At 37.3% G+C, this 20,446-nt stretch overlaps 1 protein-coding gene across 1 annotated transcript in view; it reads left to right on the top strand.

The window, feature by feature from the left end:
* The window catches only part of Itgb8 (integrin subunit beta 8), a 74,099-nt gene extending 54,257 nt beyond the window's left edge, over positions 1-19,842 (top strand). The window contains exons 7-14 of the mRNA XM_027416417.2: positions 4,192-4,287; positions 6,762-6,851; positions 10,375-10,509; positions 12,360-12,762; positions 15,020-15,245; positions 16,181-16,287; positions 19,464-19,627; positions 19,720-19,842. Of these exons, the coding sequence (XP_027272218.1) occupies positions 4,192-4,287; positions 6,762-6,851; positions 10,375-10,509; positions 12,360-12,762; positions 15,020-15,245; positions 16,181-16,287; positions 19,464-19,627; positions 19,720-19,842 (1,344 nt within the window). The remainder of the gene's footprint in view (positions 1-4,191; positions 4,288-6,761; positions 6,852-10,374; positions 10,510-12,359; positions 12,763-15,019; positions 15,246-16,180; positions 16,288-19,463; positions 19,628-19,719) is intronic.
* The last annotated feature ends 604 nt before the right edge of the window (positions 19,843-20,446 follow it).

The raw sequence follows: 20,446 nt of genomic DNA, 5'->3' as shown, positions 1-20,446 counted from the left end.
ATTCCACAAGTAGGCATGATGCTTTCTTCTCTTGGGTAAATAAGGTAATAATCAGTAGCTGAACATAATCTCACTCTACTCCATGGCAGACTCTGTGGTTGGTGTCAGTTAGTGGGACACCAAGACCTGGACCACTTCTCATCATTGGTATGAGTTTAGTAATTACAGAATCCTGGAGCAAAGACTTTTTATTCAGTAGTTCATTTATGTGAGAGTGTACCACTCCAATTCTCAGAAATATAAACTAGTATTTCTATATGACTTAATCATTTGGAAACAGGACCCCAGATAGCTTAAAACTGCGTCCTGGACACATAGTGTGCTGATCAATATCCCCTCTCTATGACACCTACCTAAGATGATCAGCTTGTAAAGATGTAAGGTTTATTTTGAGTTAAAGTTAGGGAGGTTGTGATCCATGAACTTTTGTTCCCATCACATTGGGACTGTGGTGGCAAAACTGCTTAACTTGTGCCCAGGAAGCAAAAGAAGGTAAGAGGCCAGGGGCCCAGAGTCTCCTCCTAGGGCATTCCCCAGTGGCCTGAATACTTCTTCTAATAAACCTCATCAGTCAAAGGTTCCACTGTCACCCCCTATATTCACAGTGTGTGGACCAGGCTTCCACCCTGTGGGCTATTGAGAGACATTTAAGATTCAAACTAAGGGCAAAGTTTGAAGTTGCAGAGCTGGGAGATGTAGCTCCAGCACCATTGCTCTGTCCAGAGCACCTGTTCTTGATTCTCTATGGGATATTTCACTTTTAAGAGGACATTTCCATGCCAAAGACATTTTAGTGATCATGGCCAGGGAAAGGGGTGTTACCATTTAGTGGGTGGTGAACTACTATGTTTCACATCCTATATTGCATAGGACACGCTATATTGCATAGGTTACCTGTACAGACACTCTCGAAACAATCTGAAGTTCAGCCCAAATGTTGGCAGCCCCACTGCTGTCCAACCTGCCCTATGTCATTATTAGGATCTACCATGTTCTTAAAAGCCAGGTTGTTGAGACAGAAGTAGACAGACAATGTGTCTTTCAAATTTTGATCTCCAAATAAATTTTCACTATCACACTGTTCCCACTTTGTCCGTTTCATCCCTTGAAAACATAAACTCACTGAAAACTCAAGTTTTCAATATCTTGTCACAGCTCTCAGTCCTACAAACTCTAACTTACCATAACCTCTTCAATTAGTTTCACTTAAAATAAGAGACTCTTTAGCACTTTCTTTGTCACCCTGGCCATGAATATTATTATAATTCAACTGTGCTTCCCAAACAGTAATCCCTTTGACTGAAAGTGTTCTTCCCTCCTCACATTTATAAGTCACTCCCCACAAGCTTAATCACTTAGCAGTGCTCCTGGCATGTCCCTCCCCTTCTCCCTTTTGCCTCTGAAATGTACCTTATCTCCATTAATTATTTTCAGAGTTTAGAGAAGCAATATAATGGGTTAGGTGGAGGGAGGAAGGCATATGTGAAAGATTTGAGGAGCCATGACATCACCAGGACAGGGCAGCTGGCTGGGAGGGAGTGCATTCTCCTGCTAGCAGAAAAAAGGACATATAAGATAAAATGCTTAAGAGATAATGTGCTTCATGGAGGAGAGGTGAGGAGGCTTCAGGAATGGCCATTAATCCATAGCCACTTGTCAACAGTGGTTTATTTAAACATGTGTTAGACATTTATAATCTAAAAAAATCTGCCTTGAGGTGCTTGGGATTTTTCTTTTAAAACAGATTTCTCTCTAGAGGCAAAAAAAATGTTCTTTTAAACTCAGGAGTCTGATGAACCTTTTCCATGCACTTCTGACAAGCTAGAATGAACGTTCTAGACTTGAATTTTGTCTAACATGACTTCCTGTTTGTGGACAAGGAATTTAAAAGACTCCTAAAGCTGCTCATTGTCAACTGTTCTTTAAATATTGACTTTGTTTGGATTAAGTATAAACTGGTTAAAAACATATGGGATATTTTCTTCTTATTTTAAAGGAAATGTTTTTGAAAGTAAGAAGAGTGAGTGCTTCTTGGCAAGCTGTTACTAATTTTTGTCAAAAAAATATTTTAAAAGTAACTGTTGCTATTAAAATAATATCCCCAATGTATCTAGATTTGCCTTACTTTTTTCTTACTCCTTGTAGCTTAACTGGTATTACGCAAACTGCCACAAATCTATTTTAAGGTCATGTACTTTATTAGGAACAGGAATAGAAATTTAACTGGAAGAATTTATACTTAGGGAAGATTTTTTTCTATTACTTTAAAATTACATTCCTAAGAATTTCTCTGGGCAGAATTCTTCCTATGCAAACCCATGTGTTAACACTTTTCAGGCCTTTTCATGAATTGCTTTCATATCACATCTAAATGCAACTAATAAAAACAAATACAGGCAGACTTTTGCTATGAATCCTCCTGCAGGTTGAGCCCAGGGCCTCATGTATGCTAAGCATATGTTTTAACAGCTGCCCTAGTAGAATTTTAACAAGCAAGGCTGTATCTGTCCATATGTATAAATTTAAAGTGCAGGCCACAGAACATTGTCTATAAGTAAGACTAGTTAATATAGATTTATTACTAAATTCATATAGCTTTCATACTACAGATATGTTAACTAAGTTAGATTAGCATTAGTGGCTTTAACCTCATGTAACCTGGTATGGTGGTTTGAAGAAAATGGCCCACAAAAGGAATGGCACTATTAGGAGGTGTGGCCTTGTTGGAGTAGGTATGGTCTTGTTGGAAGAAGTAGGTCACTGTGGAGGTGTGCTTTGAGGTCTCATATATGCAGAAGCTATAACCAATAAGACGGTCCATTTCCTGTTGCCTACAAGTCAAGATGTAGGACACTCAGTTCTCCAGCACCATGTCTGCCTGCATGCCATCCTGTCATACCATGGTAACAGACTAAACCTCTGAAAATGTAAGCCACCCCAAATGAATGGTTGTCCTTTATAAGAGTTGCTGTGGTCATGGTGTCTTTTCACAGGAATAGAAACCCTAACTAAGACACCTGGTAAACTGCAGAACAACTTGATCTTGACCTCCATGAAGCTAGATAGGCTCATTCATATCACCCCTTTGCTCCTAAACTTAGGTACCAATGAATAGCCAGAGGCCACAGCAAGTGGAATCTGACATCATCCCTCTGGGGATGTGTAAGTATGAACCTGTTGTTGAGACAATCGATTAATTCCTAGATGAGCCTTTATGGAAAGAAATAGTACTAGGGCTGCACCTTACTACATAACAGTAAATAGCAACTTCTGCAGTTATCAATCAGGAGGTGGAAGGACTTGCTGAGAATTGAAGCCAAGATCTTTTGTGCTCTAGGCAAGAATCCTAGCACTGAGCTGCATTCTTGTCTTGAACTAAACTATATTTCCTTTCCTAACTCATACCTGGCTTTCTAATAACTACCACACACAAAAAAGCTACATTTACCCCAAGGAAAAAACACTCACAGTATATACTACAACCAAAAAAAGTGTAATAATAAGTTAAGAGGTCATTAATCTTCACTCTGCATAAGAAGTTCAAATAGAAATCCTGGAGTCCTATTAGTTTTGAATACCTACGGAATATATCTTTCTAATTTAATGCACTGTTGTCATCTTTCTAATTAACCAGGGATTGAAGAAGGTGGCTGTCACGCACATGTTAGAGGATAGAGCTGAGAGCTTCTGTTATCCAAGTGAAAGCCACAGGGGCTTCTACAGCTAAAGAGTTTAAATATGCTACGTCACAAGTCAAATCAAATGTTTACATGCACATATACATAGACATACAAATGTGTGCATAGACGTATATGCGTACACACAATTGATATATATTGTTTCACACTTCAACATCTGCTGAGTTTCACCTCAGAATGCACTGTCACTGGCATGTCTCTGCTTCTGAGTATTATGCTATCTTTCAGGTATGTCTTTTTCAGTCCAACATTAACCTAACAAGGTTCTGATCCTCACTTTATTTGTGAATTTGACCCTCTTTTCTAAGTTGTAGACTTTGATGGAGCTCGGCTTGCAAGACATCCTGACTTCATTGATATTGGTGTGGCATTTTCAAAGAGTTTAAATGCTCCTTGACTGTCATAAACAAGTTTCTTCATACTACAAGTCTGGCGACCTGTGAGGCTGAGCTGCTGAACTTCACTTTCTTCTTTGTTTCATTGTCCATTGCAGGAACATCCATCACTAGGCCAACTTTCTGAAAAGTTAATAGACAACAACATAAATGTCATTTTTGCAGTTCAAGGAAAGCAGTTTCATTGGTACAAGGTAGGTTCATGCCTACATCAATATTAAAATGCTTGGATTGGTGGTTAAAGTGAGGCACTTTCCTGAAGCAGGGATGGACTTTCTGGAATTCTGATAGACTATGTCAATTTAAAAGTGCCTCAAGGTGAACTTTATAGTATCTTATGTTAGCATTTAGGTGCAAATTTTGTCTAAGTCTGTGGCATTCTAGGACCATGACATGTGGGCATTGAAAGCTGTATGAAAACCATACTCGATATACAAGGACACAGCCTGATGACTAAGCTGGTACTGAATGTAACAATAATGGGAAATTTCCATCACATGAGAAGTACTTCATACTCCAGCTCTGTCCCTTTCATGTCTGAAGTCCTGTTTGTACCATGGTTCATGACCATGTCCTTAAAATAGGCTAAAACTGGAAAACAGCAGCTGTCTGCTTTTTATTAATTTTTTGGAGGACTTCATGCATAATCACTGTATTTGTAAAATTTCTACCCCTCCCTTTCTTTCTCTCTTCAACTCCTCACACACTCCCAAGTCCTCCTCAAATTCATAACATCTTATTATTGCTAAATATATATATGTATATATACGTATATATACAGAATATATGCATATATGCATAAATACAGAATATATACCCTGATGTTTTAGTGTTGCTTTTACATACATGTGTTCAGGTCTGACTTGGGATTAGATAATTTACTAAGACCTGTCAGGCATTAGAGAAAAGTGATACTCCCTCTTTCTGTAGCCTTTGATTGTCTGTAGTTTTTCATCTAAGGGTGGGGCCTTGTGAAAATGATTTCATCTGTGTTGGTATGCTGACTGGTATCATCATTATGCAGGTCTTGTTGAGGCAGCCATATTGTTGAGATTTCATAGATGAAGCTTCACAGTCCTAACTAGAAGACATCTGAAGAAGGCATCCTTACAATCTTTCTGCCCCTTCTTCAAGATTTCCCAGGAGCCCTGGGTGTAGGAATCATATTGTAGATGCATTGATTGTTTAGCAGCACCAGCACACCTAGCCTTGGTCTAGATTATGAAGCAAAGGACCAACAGAAGTCATCGACGTAGCTAAGCCAGACAATACCTTGTGTATTAAAAAAAAAAAAAAATCTCTGTGATTCCCAGAACCATTTGGTATATGTGAGACTCACAAGCAAAGAAAACATTATGCAGCGATACCAATCTGGAGGTGCCATGTAGCTCACAACAGAGAAGTGTGCTGTGCCTTTAGCACTGCTTTCTTTCACAGTCTTCTCGGTGTCTGTTCCAAGATGCTCTGTTACTTGTTTCTATGAGACCATGATACTGCAATGTGCTCTCTTCACTCAGCCTTCATCTCCTTTACGATTTTTGCGACTTCCTTCTACTCTATTCTAAACTTCTTGCAGTGGCCCATCGGCTTTGCCTTTGTTTGTTTGTTTGTTTGTTTGTTTATATTTGCTTAAACCCTTTGAGCAGCTACATTTTTCTGATTTCAAAAAAATGCTGAAACTCATTTTCATCTCTCACAAAGCTAGTATTTACCTCATACCCGATGATAGTGTTACCGTCTGAAAATGCAACTTCTGTTTGAAATTTATGATGAAACTTTAATTCTTTGATTCCTCAAATGTATATATACAGACCATGGAATCATTGTTAAACATAAGCAAATTGACATTCACTTGAGTTAGTTCTGGCCCAAACTGAATGGTGCAAACTGCTGGGATAATGGCACAAACAGCTTCTGTTTACTGAAATTTGTACCTACCAAATTTCAGACGCTGAGCGTAGAAACAGTGATTCTGCCAGTCCTCTTAGCAATATGAAACAAGTGCAGTATTGTGAACATGCTCATTTTAAGATGAGCAAACATTTAGAGAGGTTAAAAGTTTGCCTGGTTTTCTAATGACTCAAATCCTGAGTTCTAAACCTTTAAGGTTAATGGCTGACCTTTAAATTCTATAACCTTTCATCTGGCTCAGCATGTCCCAAACTATCATTCCACAGAATAGTATTTATATTAAACATCTATCTATGTCACATGGGAACACAGTTTAGTAATTAAAGGAGAATTGGAAATGCCAATTATAAATATTAAAGTATTTGCAAAGTGCAGGCCCATTCTGAATGATTTGTAAGTATGCATTTTGAATCTCTAAGTGGAGAAAATAACCATAGAACTTTATCAACTTATTAGCCCCCATAACTCTTTTCATATTGAAAATAGTTTAGAAAACGCTGAGCTAACTTTAATTAGATTTGAGGTCATGTAATTCAGGATATACGTACATACTCATTTACACACAAGACCACATACACCGATGCTTCTAGGTTCTCTTGATTGGCAACTCTCTTAGCTTGCTTGTGGTTTTTGTCACTTTTTTTCATTCATATAATGGCTTGCCTTCCAGATAGCTACACAATGTTTAATGTTTTGATTAGTCACTGTTTCCAAGCTACTGTCATATCATGTACCTGCAACTCACATGTCTTTACAGGACCTTCTACCCCTATTGCCTGGTGCCATTGCTGGCGAGATAGAATCCAAAGCTGCAAATCTCAACAATTTAGTAGTAGAAGCCTACAAGGTATGTATACAGTTTTCTCCAAGTCAACTTTTACTACCAAAGCAATACTGCTGCATCTTGCAGGGAGTGACAGAAAACTTGTAAGACTGGGAATTTAGAGCTGGGGTTATTCCTGGATGGACCACAATCCAGCAATAATGTTTGATGCTTGGAAGTCAATTCTGTTCTCTGTGCCTCACTTGACTCATGGACGAGTGAACCAAGATTGGGTCAGCCATCTAAGTTTTCTTCCAAATTGAAAATTCCGTGAGTCACCAGCTTGTCACAAAAATTTAGATAGTTTCCTACATCATAAATCTAACAAGAAAACCACCATGTTGTTATTTAAAGAACATTCTACAATGGTAAATGGTCTCTCTAGGATATAGAGATTACTAAGAGGGCTTTATAAGGATCTCCATGATCAGTCATTGTAATGTTCAGTCAAATATCATTTTTATCAAAACTGGCCAAAGTTTTCCTATCCCAGTTGTCCTCTTGGATCACTGGTTGTATGTTGTCATCAGTCCATTAAAGAATAGATGCATGAAGTTTTAAAGGAACACCTTATCTCTCAAACTAGATCATTCCTGCATTAAAAATCTCTATTAAAATGTGCAAATAGTGACTTTTCTTTTCATATCTGTCACTTTCTATATATATAACTTTACTTAATCCCCACAACTGACCTATCAGGCAGCAATTAGTAGTCCCATTTGTATATTCGTAGGAACAAAGAAGTAAGCAAAGTAACCATAACTCACACAGCCAATCAGCAGAGGCACCACGATGAAATTCCAGGTGGTAAGCTATGACTCAGCTGTTTCCAGCTGTGTGATATGGCCTGTTTATCTTTCTTTCTTTGATTTTTTTTAACAGGGTGTCAAAAACTATGCTTTATTCTTCCATGGATTTATGGGCCAGTTATAAAGTCTCACTTCTCCAGATTTTCTGGCTGTCTGCTTGCCTGACGCATAGAATTAGAGTGTGTAGAGAGCAGCAGAGCCGTGAAAAACCTCAGGCTGCTTTGTTAATTGTCTTCAGGCAGCACCTGCTTGCAACTTGGGTTCAAAGCAGGGAGGCAGGGAGCAGACACAGGGCAGAAAAACGAAGAAACTGTGTAAGCATATTCTTCTTTAAAGAAAATAAATGTTGCTAGGGGTTTTTTTGTTTTGTTTTGTTTTGTTTGTTTTTTGTTTTTTGTTTTTGTTTTTTTTTTTTTGCAGAGGATATTTTCAATGTCTTAAAACCACACAGAATGAAATGAACATGGATTCCTTGAAATACATTTCTCACTATCATTTAAAAATGATAGATTCTAAAGCTGAAGAGATGGCTTAGTGGTTAAGAACACTTGCTGTTTTCTGAAGGATGGAGGTTCAGTTCCCAGCACCTACGTGGTGGCTCACAACAATTTCTAACTACATTCCAGGAGATCCATCATTGCCCCTTTCTGACCTCTATCAGCACTGCACACACATACATACATGCAGGCAAAACATTTATACACATTTTTAAAACAGTGTTGTATCAAGAAAAAGCAAAGCAAAACATATCCATACTTCATTCCTATCAGTAGTTTTTGTTCTTAAGAGTCATCCAAATGAAAGGGGAGTTTATGCAATTAGTCCTTTCAATTACTATAGTTTTACCTCCATTATTTTATCCCAAAATATATAAATTGGTTTCTTTTCTGTTTCTTTGTTGGGTAAGCCCAGTTCTGCCTTGGACTCCTGATCCTACTGCATTAGCCTCCTCCTGAGTCCCAAGATTATAAGCACATACCATCACATCTAGCTTTTTTAAGCCTTTGTGTCAGACTTAGGAAATGAGACAGGAAACCAGGAGTGAGACATTGTCTCAAATAGTAAACTCAGTCAACACTGTTTGACCTTACATTCTTTGTCTTGTACAGATGTGTGATTACCTTAGCCCACTGTGGTTCTGTATAAACTTGCAGTGGGAGAATATCAGTGAACTCAATGAAAATTTTGACTAAGCTAATCTCCTTAAGATTCTATTTTTTATATATGTATGTTTTCAAAGTTCTTTTAGAATTTTGTTTTCAGCACCCAACAGAAACAATTCACAATTCATTGAAATATACATCAGGAAAAAATAGAATTTCTCCAAGCATCTGTCCTAATACCTTTTAGACAGGAATGATTTAACATTTAACACTTGGTCAGAACCTTGATTTCCAAAGTACAAGAATGGAAAATATTGCAGAATTTTGTCTTCACCCAATACTTTAAAGACATTGGCCCAAGGGGTTTGAGATATTAGAGGAACAGCAAGCATGGTAGGCTGAACATGCTACTATGGGAGGCATGTCCTGACCTGGCAATCAATATGATATTTTACACTATTGAAAGTTTTTCCTAGTTTTCCAGAATTATTGGGATTACAGTATATGAGTTCTTAGTCAGAGAAAATTGTGTATGTGTGTGTCTAAAATAGTCTTGTCTACACAAATAATGTTCATGAACTTGATTTTAAGCATCATCTTTAGAGGACATGTTATCAAAATTCCATGATCAATTTCTCATAAACGAGTATCTATCTCCTTATCAAGATACTGTTGAAGAAGTAAAATTACTTAACTAAAGAATTAGAAGCCACTGGAAGTTTTTTCATCTACATGCTGCTACAACCCATTCTACTTGCACAGTGGCATGCTTCACATTTCTGTTATTTTTGTTTATAAATAAAAATTCAGGATTGTTGCATGTGCCAGGCTCAGATTTATGTAACCAAATACAAGTATATTTAAAGGATATATTTAAAGTAGCTGTATCCTTTGGAATTGAAAGATTGTGACAGAAGAAGGTAGTGTGTGCCCAATACATGACATCATGTAGTAGATGTTTACTGAATTAGCCTATGAATGGCAGTGTAAATACATGCATGGTTTTGTACCCCATAAGAAGTCCTGCTTTAGAATTAAGGCTTAGAAAAACATTATGGATGCAGGCAAGCATGGAAACTTGATAAAACACTAAGCCCTTCTTAAAGAACTTTGTATGACAGTGTTTGCCTAGGAATTCCTGTACATAGCCACAGTTTAGAAATGCCACCTCCATAAAACTATGTTTCAAGTTTATATTTATAAACACCAGCCTTTCATGATAGTCAAAAGCATCTGAAATTCATGTTTCTATTTTGTCAAAACCATGTTCCCTGGTGTAAATTGTCAAAATTCACTTGTTATGAGGACTTTCTTTAAATTTCATCATTAAATATCAGCAGTATGATTTTTAAAAATTATCATTTCAACACTGGATAAGAGATATTTCTGTAAGTGATTAAAATGTGTAATTGTAGATGTGTGTAAAATCAAGCCATTTAAACACAGCTGATCATTCAGTACTTCTTACATGTTTTAAATATAATTGGGTTGTCACAAGGATGCATCATTTATTCATTTTTTCAGATATATGTTTTGATTAAGTTCAATCCAAAATGACATAATGTGCATGAGTCTGCTTTGTTGATTATACTAGAAACTACGGCACTATGTAATTACAAACCAATGTTTCTGCAGAAACTCGTTTCAGAAGTAAAAGTGCAGGTGGAAAACCAGGTACATGGTGTCAATTTTAACATCACTGCAATCTGTCCAGATGGTGCCAGAAAGCCAGGTGCAATTGGATGTGGAAACGTGACAAGCAATGACGAAGTAGGTGGCTGTGTGTTCTTTATTGCTGAAGATAAATTGTTTGGTGTGCCTTCTCATGAAAACTCTCACACCGCTACAAACATCATTTACTACTAACTACAAGACTCTTGTTTCAACTTTAAAGTAGCCTTGTTGTCTCTTTTCAAAGTTTCTTCTTAACTTAATTGACTATTGTCTCAAATTTTCAAATTAACATAAATATGTATTTTGTTAAGTACTTATTAAAAATTAGTAGTAATACATTTTGTGTAACAATTGGTCTAATGAGGAAATCACATCCTTTAGAGCAGTATCTATAGTTATACTTGTGACAAAGTGATTTTAATTTCAAATCTTCCCATTTTCAGAGTATGAAATAGAATGTAGCCATAGGAAGAATGGGACAGTTGATGAAAGCTAAGAATTCTAAAATCTTTCACTTTGTGATGACTTCAAGAAGGAGATAAAGAAATGTGTTAAAAGCAGTCAAATCAAAGGGATGGCACCATTTATATAATAACTAGAAAGGGTTGGGATGCCAAGAGGAGAACTCCAGGTTTCAGCATTATCAGAAGACAGGAACAGATGAGAAAGTGATTCTCCAAGAACTGCCACACTTCGGTGAAGAGTGCTCTCAGCAGGGTCCTGGGTCAGGGGAGGTGAGGGTCACCTCCCAAATATCACTTACCCCAATTGTACCTGAATGACCTGGGTGAGAAATTTTCAAATCTTTCTTTCTTCTTGCTCTAAGGTTCTGTAATTTTATTTTTTAATTCCATCCTGTGTTGGCAAGGGGGAGTTTTCAAAGTCAAAGAGAACACTTTTCCCTCTTTGGTTAGAATAAATTTTTCCTCTTGGGAACATTAAGCTGTGGGTGGTATGATTGTGCCCACAAGCCATGTATCTTTAATTAATTATTACAAGCTTCTAATTCTGTAGTTTCCTCTATAATTATTCCTTGGATATTGTTAAAAAGACATCATATACTAGTTTATATAATACATACTTGATTTCTGTTAGAGAAAAGTTTGTAGCAATTTAATACAAAGCTAACTGCTGAAAAACAAAGTCTTTCAAGACTCAACTTTATAACAATGATTTACCTTCCTTCTTACATGTTTTTTCTTTTTTGACTATATCCCCTTCAACTAAGTAATATAAACAATTTTACTCCTGGGAGCAGTTTTCTTTTACTAATCATAATACCAGTGACTACATCATTCTACATATCTGTGAATCCTTAACATTCTTAGAGGTAGAAACAATTTGTGGAAAAGCAACATCAACTGCACTGATTTTGATGTGAAAAATCCAACTCAAATGCTTTGCACATTGAAAAGCCAAAGATACATTATTTTCAATGTTGGAATTTAATTATTGTAATGATCTGTTTGTGTGTATGAACTTTCTGATTTGCCAAAGCACCTGAAGATGGAGTTAGAAAATATAGATATTAAATCAATCATGTTATGGAAAAACAGGGAATTAGAGAACAAGGAAAAAACTGTCAGGAAAATGAACTGTAGTTCTTGGAGGATAAAAAAGAACTAATTATTAATTTCTTGTCTATACATTGTTTAGGTCTGGAATGACTTCTCCAGAAGTCTAAGGGGGCACAAACACTTGAGGACAAATGGACACATGGTGATTTACAGGCCATTAGCAAATGTTGCTTCCTTTAATTCTAATTAATTAGTTAGGTAAAAATGGAATTAAAAGGGGCTCTGCACCTACATGTAAAAGAGATTCATGTGTTATTTGTAAATATCGTGTCTCTAAGATGTTCATTGTTGATTTAAATATTATTAGCAAATATAGAATTATCAGTATCAAAGGATGTAAATATAGTTCCCTTTTCCATTGAAATTTAGGTTCTTTTCAACGTAACAGTTGTGATGAAAACATGTGATGTCACAGGAGGAAAAAACTATGCAATAATCAAACCCATTGGTTTCAATGAAACCACCAAAGTCCACATACACAGAAGCTGCAACTGCCAGTGTGAGGATCGCAGAGGGCGCAAAGGACAGTGTCCCGAAGCAGCTCTGGATCCCAAGTGTCCCCAGTGTGATGACAGCAAATGTCATTTTGATGAAGACCAGTTTCCTTCTGAAACTTGCAAGTTGCAGGAGGATCAACCTGTCTGTAGTGGCCGAGGAGTGTGTATCTGTGGGAAATGTTTATGTCACAAAACCAAGCTTGGAAGAGTGTACGGCAGATACTGTGAAAAGGATGACTTTTCTTGTCCTTATCACCATGGAAATGTTTGCGCTGGTGAGTTGATACACACAGGTAGTTTGAATTAAGCTCAACTATATTGGCACATACATTGTATATTTTTAAATATGATGTGATGAAATGCTGCCACTCAAGTAAAATCAAAGTTCAAAGCTTCGTAGTCATTGGAATTAGGTCATGGCAAGATCTAGAGTACAGCAACTATATTTTAAAATCAAAACTTAAAATTAAATACGAATCTCATATATCCCTTGATCTTGGAAAGATTTACACCAGAAAAGAATTTACTGGTGATGGCTGACACGTTTTCTAGAAGAATGGGGGTATTCTTCTATAAGGGTCTGACTCATTCTAACAAGTGGTCCCCCTCCTGCTTGCTCAGAGGATTTATTTCTGTCAGGATGAGGGGAAGTGAGCTATAAAAATATAATTCCACTCACTGCAAAATTCTTAAAGCATCATTGTATATGGTATTGTAAGTTTGCAGTCATTCAAACCCGCCAGCTTATTTTTGGAAAACCATCAGCAACAGAATGAACAAAAGACAGCATTCTTCAGAAAGTACAGGATTGCTAAGTAATCCAGCCGATTCCCTCTGGCCACACACAGACCAGATTTTGCAATGAAATAGGATAAGATAAAAATATCAAGATTACTTTTTGGCTAATTCTATTCACTGCCACCTACTGGTTAAAGTTCAGAAAAAAAACTATGCAGCATTTGAAAATTAAAACATTATTTTAAAATAAACTGTTATTTGAATTTCTTGGTTGTTTCTCTGTGAAAAAGTAAGTTTGCTTATCATAAACATCCTTTTTTGTATGTGCATGATAATAAGGAAATATGTATTAAATTACTGGAAAATGAAAATCAGAACCTATAAAATTTAACTCTCTATTCTTATATAGGCAGAAATATTGTTGTAAGTTACAGAAAAACACTATTATACTGCGTCGTCTTTTTATTCTATTATTATACACAGAATGCTCTGTACTCTATACATTTATTCAGCTGTAGCTAGAATAGTGGTAGGAAGGAAGATTATTTCAGAATAAACTAGCATTTGTCTATTGTATTTTATAGGGAAAAGAAATAATTTATAGGGAAAAAGAGAATGAAGTTTCCAGCATCAGTCAATAGAACTGTCTATCAAAGTGGTTTCGTATACACTGGGAATCTGAAGTTCTGCAATGTATTGACCCTGTCGATATTGTGACCACATACCTCACACACACAGCAGCAACTGAGAATCTGCTTTGAATTGCTTGTGTGAGTGCAAGCTACAAAGCTGACATGCATTTTCCCTACCACTTTCCCTTGGGAATGAACACTCATGTTCACAGATCATACAATTCAGCATTCTAGCTACAACAGGGAATGGGATAGAGCAGACATTTGTTTGCCTGGACCTCGTTTTTTTTTTTGTTTTGTTTTTTTTTTTTTTACACTTTAGCAAATTGAACTGATCCAGCAGGCTCTACGGAACAATTTACCTGTGAGGTGTCCGGCAATAAGAGAAGGGAAAGAGAGAGACCAGAAAAGAAGGGAGGAGGGAAGAAAAAGAGAGGGAGTACAAGGAGGTAAAGAAGGTGAAAGGGGGGAAGGAAAAGGTGTTTGATTACAGTCAAATAAGCTTGAGAAATACTATATAAAACATAAAATGTACCTCTCCTTTTGAGACTTCTATTGCACATTGGCATATTAAATTTTGGACACTTTCTATAGTCTAAATTCCATTTAATAATGTGTAGTCAAGATTTTCTCAAGTTAGTTGTCTGCATAAACGCCCCCCCCACACACACACACATTTCAGCTTCTCAAAAGACCCACCTTTAAGCATGCCTGAATACACAGAAGCACTAGCATGCTTGCCCTGTCATCCTGCAAAGCTTTCCTGGGAGCCTAGCAACAGTGACAAGGGTAGACTGTGAAATCCATTGACCAAATACTGACTTGATGATTTCAAGTCAGTGTTTATGGCTTCATTATATTTATGTGCTTTTAATTAAAAACTTGAAAGCATAATGCATTCAAGAAGTTGGGCAGCCACTAAAGTAGGGGCTTTCTTCACACATGTTAGCATAATATATTGTTACGGGGAAATTATCTACAATAGAACAGCTTTCAAAACAGATACTCCAAAATCTTGGCACTGCTTTGTCAAAACAAGTAGAAAACTGATGCTGTTTTCATTCATCAGACTGTTACATGTTTCCATGAAAAAAAAAATGGAAGAGACCTTATAAAGTTAGTGGGCCTGGTGCCCCCTGATTCTGGTGTGTCTTTGTTGCAGGCCATGGGGAGTGTGACGGTGGCAGATGTCAGTGCTTTAATGGCTGGGAAGGAGATCGGTGCCAGTGTTCATCAGCCTTAGCACAGCACTGTGTCAATTCCAAGGGCCAAGTTTGCAGCGGAAGGGGAACCTGTGTGTGTGGCCGGTGTGAATGCACTGATCCCAGGAGCATTGGCCGTCTCTGTGAGCACTGCCCAGCCTGCCATCTATCCTGCAATGAAAACTGGTATGATTCTGTCTACAACATGAACAAAGCAATCTTTGCTGAAATGTGGTTTTGTTCTTTATTCTACCTTCTTTAATCTCAGTTTCTGGATCCTTAGTTACGATTATACAAAAACAATGATAATGATACTTTAAAAAAAAAAAAAGCTAAGTGGGAAATTTTAAGAATTGGGATACTGAAATTCCCATTTTTAGCTAGTAAGTTGCTTTGGGAAAAACAGAACAAATCTACAAAAAGTCACTACTTTGCTTGTTTATTCAAAAATAATTTTCTGAAAATAATGCTGCCAGCTAACCTACTGATTGCTATTTGTTGTTAAAACTCTCTGTGCCTCTGGTTAAAAATAAGACTAATAACAATACCTTTATGAAAGAATTAAAGTTGCTAGGAAGCACTTGGGATGCATAAATGGAAAGCCCTGTGTTATATGACAGTGGCATTATTATTTTGTGCTAAAAATATTTTCCAATAGCAATCTGAGACCTGCTCAAGGAAAACCTGTGTAAATGTCACTGTGCCTCCAGTTTGCTTGTTCGAGTTTTTAAAACATGTACTTTCTCAGATCAGTAATGCAAATAAGAATTTTAGAAATTATATAGTATTTTATTTAAATCATTTAGAAATACAACATTTTAATTTTTCTTTGCTACTGGGGATTGAATCCAGGCCTCACACATGTTGGGCCAGAACTCTTACCAAGTAACATATCTTGCCTTTTATTTTTTTTTTAACTTTTGAGACAGTGTTCACCCTGGCTGGCCTTGAATTTATATAGCAGTTCAGGCATCCCTAGAATATATAATCTTCCTGCTTCAGCCTTACATGTAGCTGGGATTACTGGCTTGGGCCACCAGGCCTTGCTAATGAGACTGGTTCCTATGGACCTAATCAAAATTTGTTCATAAGTTCCTGTTTTGTTATTTTATTTTTCACAGGAACTGTATGCAGTGCCTTCACTCTCACAATCTGTCTCAGGCTGTACTCCATCAGTGTAAAACCTCCTGTGCTATCATGGAGCAGCATCATGTGGATCAAGCATCAGGTAAGTGTGTGCAGGCTCCCAGGACTGAAGGGTCTACCAAGTACCACTTACTTCCTGAAGGAAGGAGCAGTGGCTTCATATTGATTCCATTATAAACATTTTCAAAATGACTTTTATCACTATGTCACAAATATAAAAAATATGTACTTATTTGTATATACAATATTGAATTGAGTTGGTGATCCATTTTTTAATCTCTCAAAGATGGAATACCTAAAGTGATCAGAATTCCCTTCTTATCCTCATAGCTCTATTTCTGTGCTGCCTACCTCCACTAAGGAGCATGCAAATTAGTTATCTAGACAGACTTCCATGAGCCAAAATATAGGTTCCCCAGGTAGAATAATTTTTCTAAGGGGTCAGGAACCATGGTTTTTCTTCATAACCTAAATTTGCTGCTGACCCTCTTCATATCTATCAAAACTTTATTTTCCTGTTTCAATTGAAACCCTAAGATTTTAAGTGATCATCTGCTGTTGTATTATACCTAACTTCCAAAGGTTACGAGGCTGGGCCTGTAGCTCTGTGGGTAGAGCACTTGCATGGCATGGGTAAAGTCCTGTGTTCAACCCAGTACCACATATAACTAGGCATCCTAGTACATAATAGAACTGGGAAGGTGGTGCCCAGAGGATCATAAGTTGTTTTTTTTAAGGTCAGCCTCAGACACATAGGGGATTCAAGGCCAGCCTGAGCCATGAGAGACCCTGCCTATTAAATTAACAAACACAAAAACAAAAACAAACAAAAAAAAAAAACAGAAAGAAAAAGAAAAAGATATAACTTCCAAGTGAATGATTCTAAATTTGACAAAATGGAAAGAATGTGTTAGTTTTAGGCTTAAGACCTTGGCCTAAAGCTTCATATGTTAAGAAACATCAGTCCATCTCTGAAACTTCCCTGAGACAATACCTTAACTATAAAATAGAGGATAAGAACTATATTGAAAGGTTATATGACAGCAAATGAGACAATGAGCGTAAAAGCAGTACCTCAAGTCAAAGGTAGTGTATAAATGGAAAAGATGTGAGGGCTTCATTCAAAAACTACTTTTAAACAAGTTTATCGGGGTACCCCCCACCAAGAAAACCCAAACTTTGCACCCACTGGTCTAAGGTGTAGAACCACCCATAAAATAGAAGCTATCTTGCAGTCAGATCTTTAGAAACATACCTATTGCTTCTACTATTTCAAGAAATAGAAAAATCAGCCTTCAGAGTAGAAATGTCCTGCACATCCTAGTTTCCCATATTTCATTCCTGTCCATGCTGATCTTAGCCCACAGTGAATTTGGCTCAGAAAAGAGTCCTGTGTGCTGCCAGCTGAGGCTGCAGCAATCTCTGCAGAAAGCCAAGTGCCTTCTAATAAAGAAGGGACCTACATGTCATTAATTATGTTAAGTAAACACTACTCTGACTTAAGTGTTGTTGCAAATAGTATTCCCTTAAAGCTCCTTAGAAAAAGGCCCTGCCTGACCTCAGCTAAGAAAAGCATGACCAGTGGCAAATGTTGAACCATCCATAACAATGTGGAGAAAATGCATGCACATTTGAACCCTCAAAGGGTCCTCTGGCTAACACATTAGTATTATTTCTGAAATGTATCAGTAGCTACAGGGCTTCCCCTCCCCTTGACAACTATTGTGCAAGGAGAGGAAAGGGGCATTTGTTTTACACCTCAATTATCTGTCCACTCAATCACACTTACAGGGTCTTCTTTCAGTCTCTCTGGCTAAGCTCCACCAGGCAAAAATCCAGGAGTGGGATCAAGCCACTTGCCCCTCTAAGGATCAGTTTAGCAGACAGAGTAGACTAGGTCAGCCAAGGGATATTAGTCTGTCAGTACATAAACCATGAAGGTCATTAACCTGAAGGGAGCTGTAGAAGATCAAATAGCACCACCTTTGCACACACATTTTGTATTATGTCCCCATGAAATCTTTAATAAGGAAGAATTGCACTGTACTGGCATCTGTTGTTTCCATTCCAGTAAGTAGGAATGGGTGTGCCTTTGACCTCCTCAAGGTCTTTTTACACTAATCACAAGGAATGGTCTCTATTAAGTCAACCTAGTTGGAAAAGACTTCTTGTCTCTATTACTGAAACCTTGCTTTGTTCAAGAGGCATACTGGGTTATCATTGGACTTGCAGGCTAGACGTGGCCATACCTGAATGCTACTCTGCTCACTTCCTTGGCAATCCTCTCCCTAGAGACTTTTTCAGAGTCAACTGCTTCATTCAGACAAGGTCCCTGAAGCCTGCTGAATGAGGTGGGGAAAAACATGTGTCAGTCCAGGAAGTGATTTTATGAATCTAGGGCAGCTTGCGAGCTCTGTGGAATACCCACTATTGTGCAACCATGTTCCTCAGAGATTAAAGTGGACTTTGGGCAAGCATAGAGCCTGCAAATTTTCCAGTGAAACTTTGCCAGAGATCTAATGCTAAAACAAAGTTCTAGCATGCTTGCTCTCTTAACACGGCTTTTCTTTCTTCAGCTAGTGATTATTTGTTCTTGGAGGAACACATAATGAATCTGCGCAGGCAAACAAACTAGATTAGTAAAATTAAGTAGTAAAAAGTGAGACAAGATATTTGGGCATTGTCCAAGATCCAACACTCCTACTTCTCAGAGTCATGATGTGTAATAATAATGAAATCTTAAACCAGAGTTTAGAGGAAATATTTATTTTCCTATTAGAGTGCTATTGAGTTTAGCTTCTGCAGATGTTTACTTTATTTTCCATTACTGCTGAACAACAAAGTAGGAGAAAGCATAAAAAGAGAAACACATGCTAAATGCTTGGGGCTACTCAATATTTTTTTAATCATGTTTTCCACATAGTGCTGAACATTACACACCACTACAGCTGTTACGGTTGTAAACAAACTTAAATGCAGGTAAGAGATTTGGACATAGCAAGCTAAAAATATTGTGTGTGTGTGTCTGTGTGTGTGTGTGTGTGTGTGTGTGTGTGTGTGTGTCCTTAATTGTGGAACTCTCCAAAGATGAGTTTACTGCTTTGAGTAAGCAGTAATGTCAGCCTCCTGTTTTGAAAATATAGATTTGTAAATAATTCTGTTTCTGTTATAGGAATGTAAACATCATTTATTTGACAGGAAACTTTGATTTACTTTTCTAAACTCTTTTAACCCATAAACTTGTTTTCTTTCTTGCAGAATGTTTATCTGGCCCAAGCTATCTGCGAATATTTTTCATCATATTCATAGTCACATTCTTGATTGGGTTGCTTAAAGTCCTTATCATTAGACAGGTGATACTACAATGGAATAGTAATAAGATAAAATCTTCATCAGATTACAGAATGTCTGCTTCCAAAAAGGTTGGTGAATTCAGAGGATAGTTGTCAGTATGTTACTGTTCTGGTCCCATACTCAGCTTCTTCACTAATGCTAATATTTCTTCTCCTCCAAGGATAAACTGATTCTGCAAAGCGTTTGCACAAGAGCTGTGACCTACCGACGGGAAAAGCCCGAGGAAATAAAAATGGATATCAGCAAACTAAATGCTCACGAAGCATTCAGGTGCAACTTCTAAAGAAAGATTAAAAATAACAATAACAATAACAAAACAACACCGTTGGAAACTGGATTTTTTTTTACACAATTGCTCCAAAAACAAGTATAATATGAAAGGTCACAGGAGGAGACAAGTTATTTAAGATTGTGCCATGAAGACTGGCCAGTGTCTTCACAACCGTGTGACTCACCCAGCTGCTGAACTTTTCAGAGAACTATGTGTCTTACTACTGTTGGATACTAGTGTCATAGCACTTTACTGTAATATATAACTTATTTAGATCAGCGTAGAATGTAGATCATCTGGAAAGCACTGATTACACTTTACAGGTACCTGTCATCCTGCACTTCCCACAGTTCTGTGAAACAGGTTGGCACGGTGTTGCTATCACAGTGCAGTTCATTCTTGCCCACAACCTGCTGACGGAGAACATCCAGAAGTCACTGAAAGCAGTCAACCACATCAATTGGCATTGTCTAGATGTGCACAGCCAGCTGAATAATGGTTAGTATTTCACTTCATTTTGAGGTGAATAGGTAAAACCTTAACTCTAAGACGTGTTGCTTTTGAAACTGTGTGGTTTGGTGCATGTGTTTTTCTGTTTTCTTCTCTGCAAAATGGA

This window comes from Cricetulus griseus, chromosome 5 (assembly GCF_003668045.3).
Source record: "Cricetulus griseus strain 17A/GY chromosome 5, alternate assembly CriGri-PICRH-1.0, whole genome shotgun sequence".
Classification (NCBI taxonomy): Eukaryota; Metazoa; Chordata; class Mammalia; order Rodentia; family Cricetidae; genus Cricetulus; species Cricetulus griseus.
This window is presented reverse-complemented; position numbering and strand designations above follow the sequence as displayed.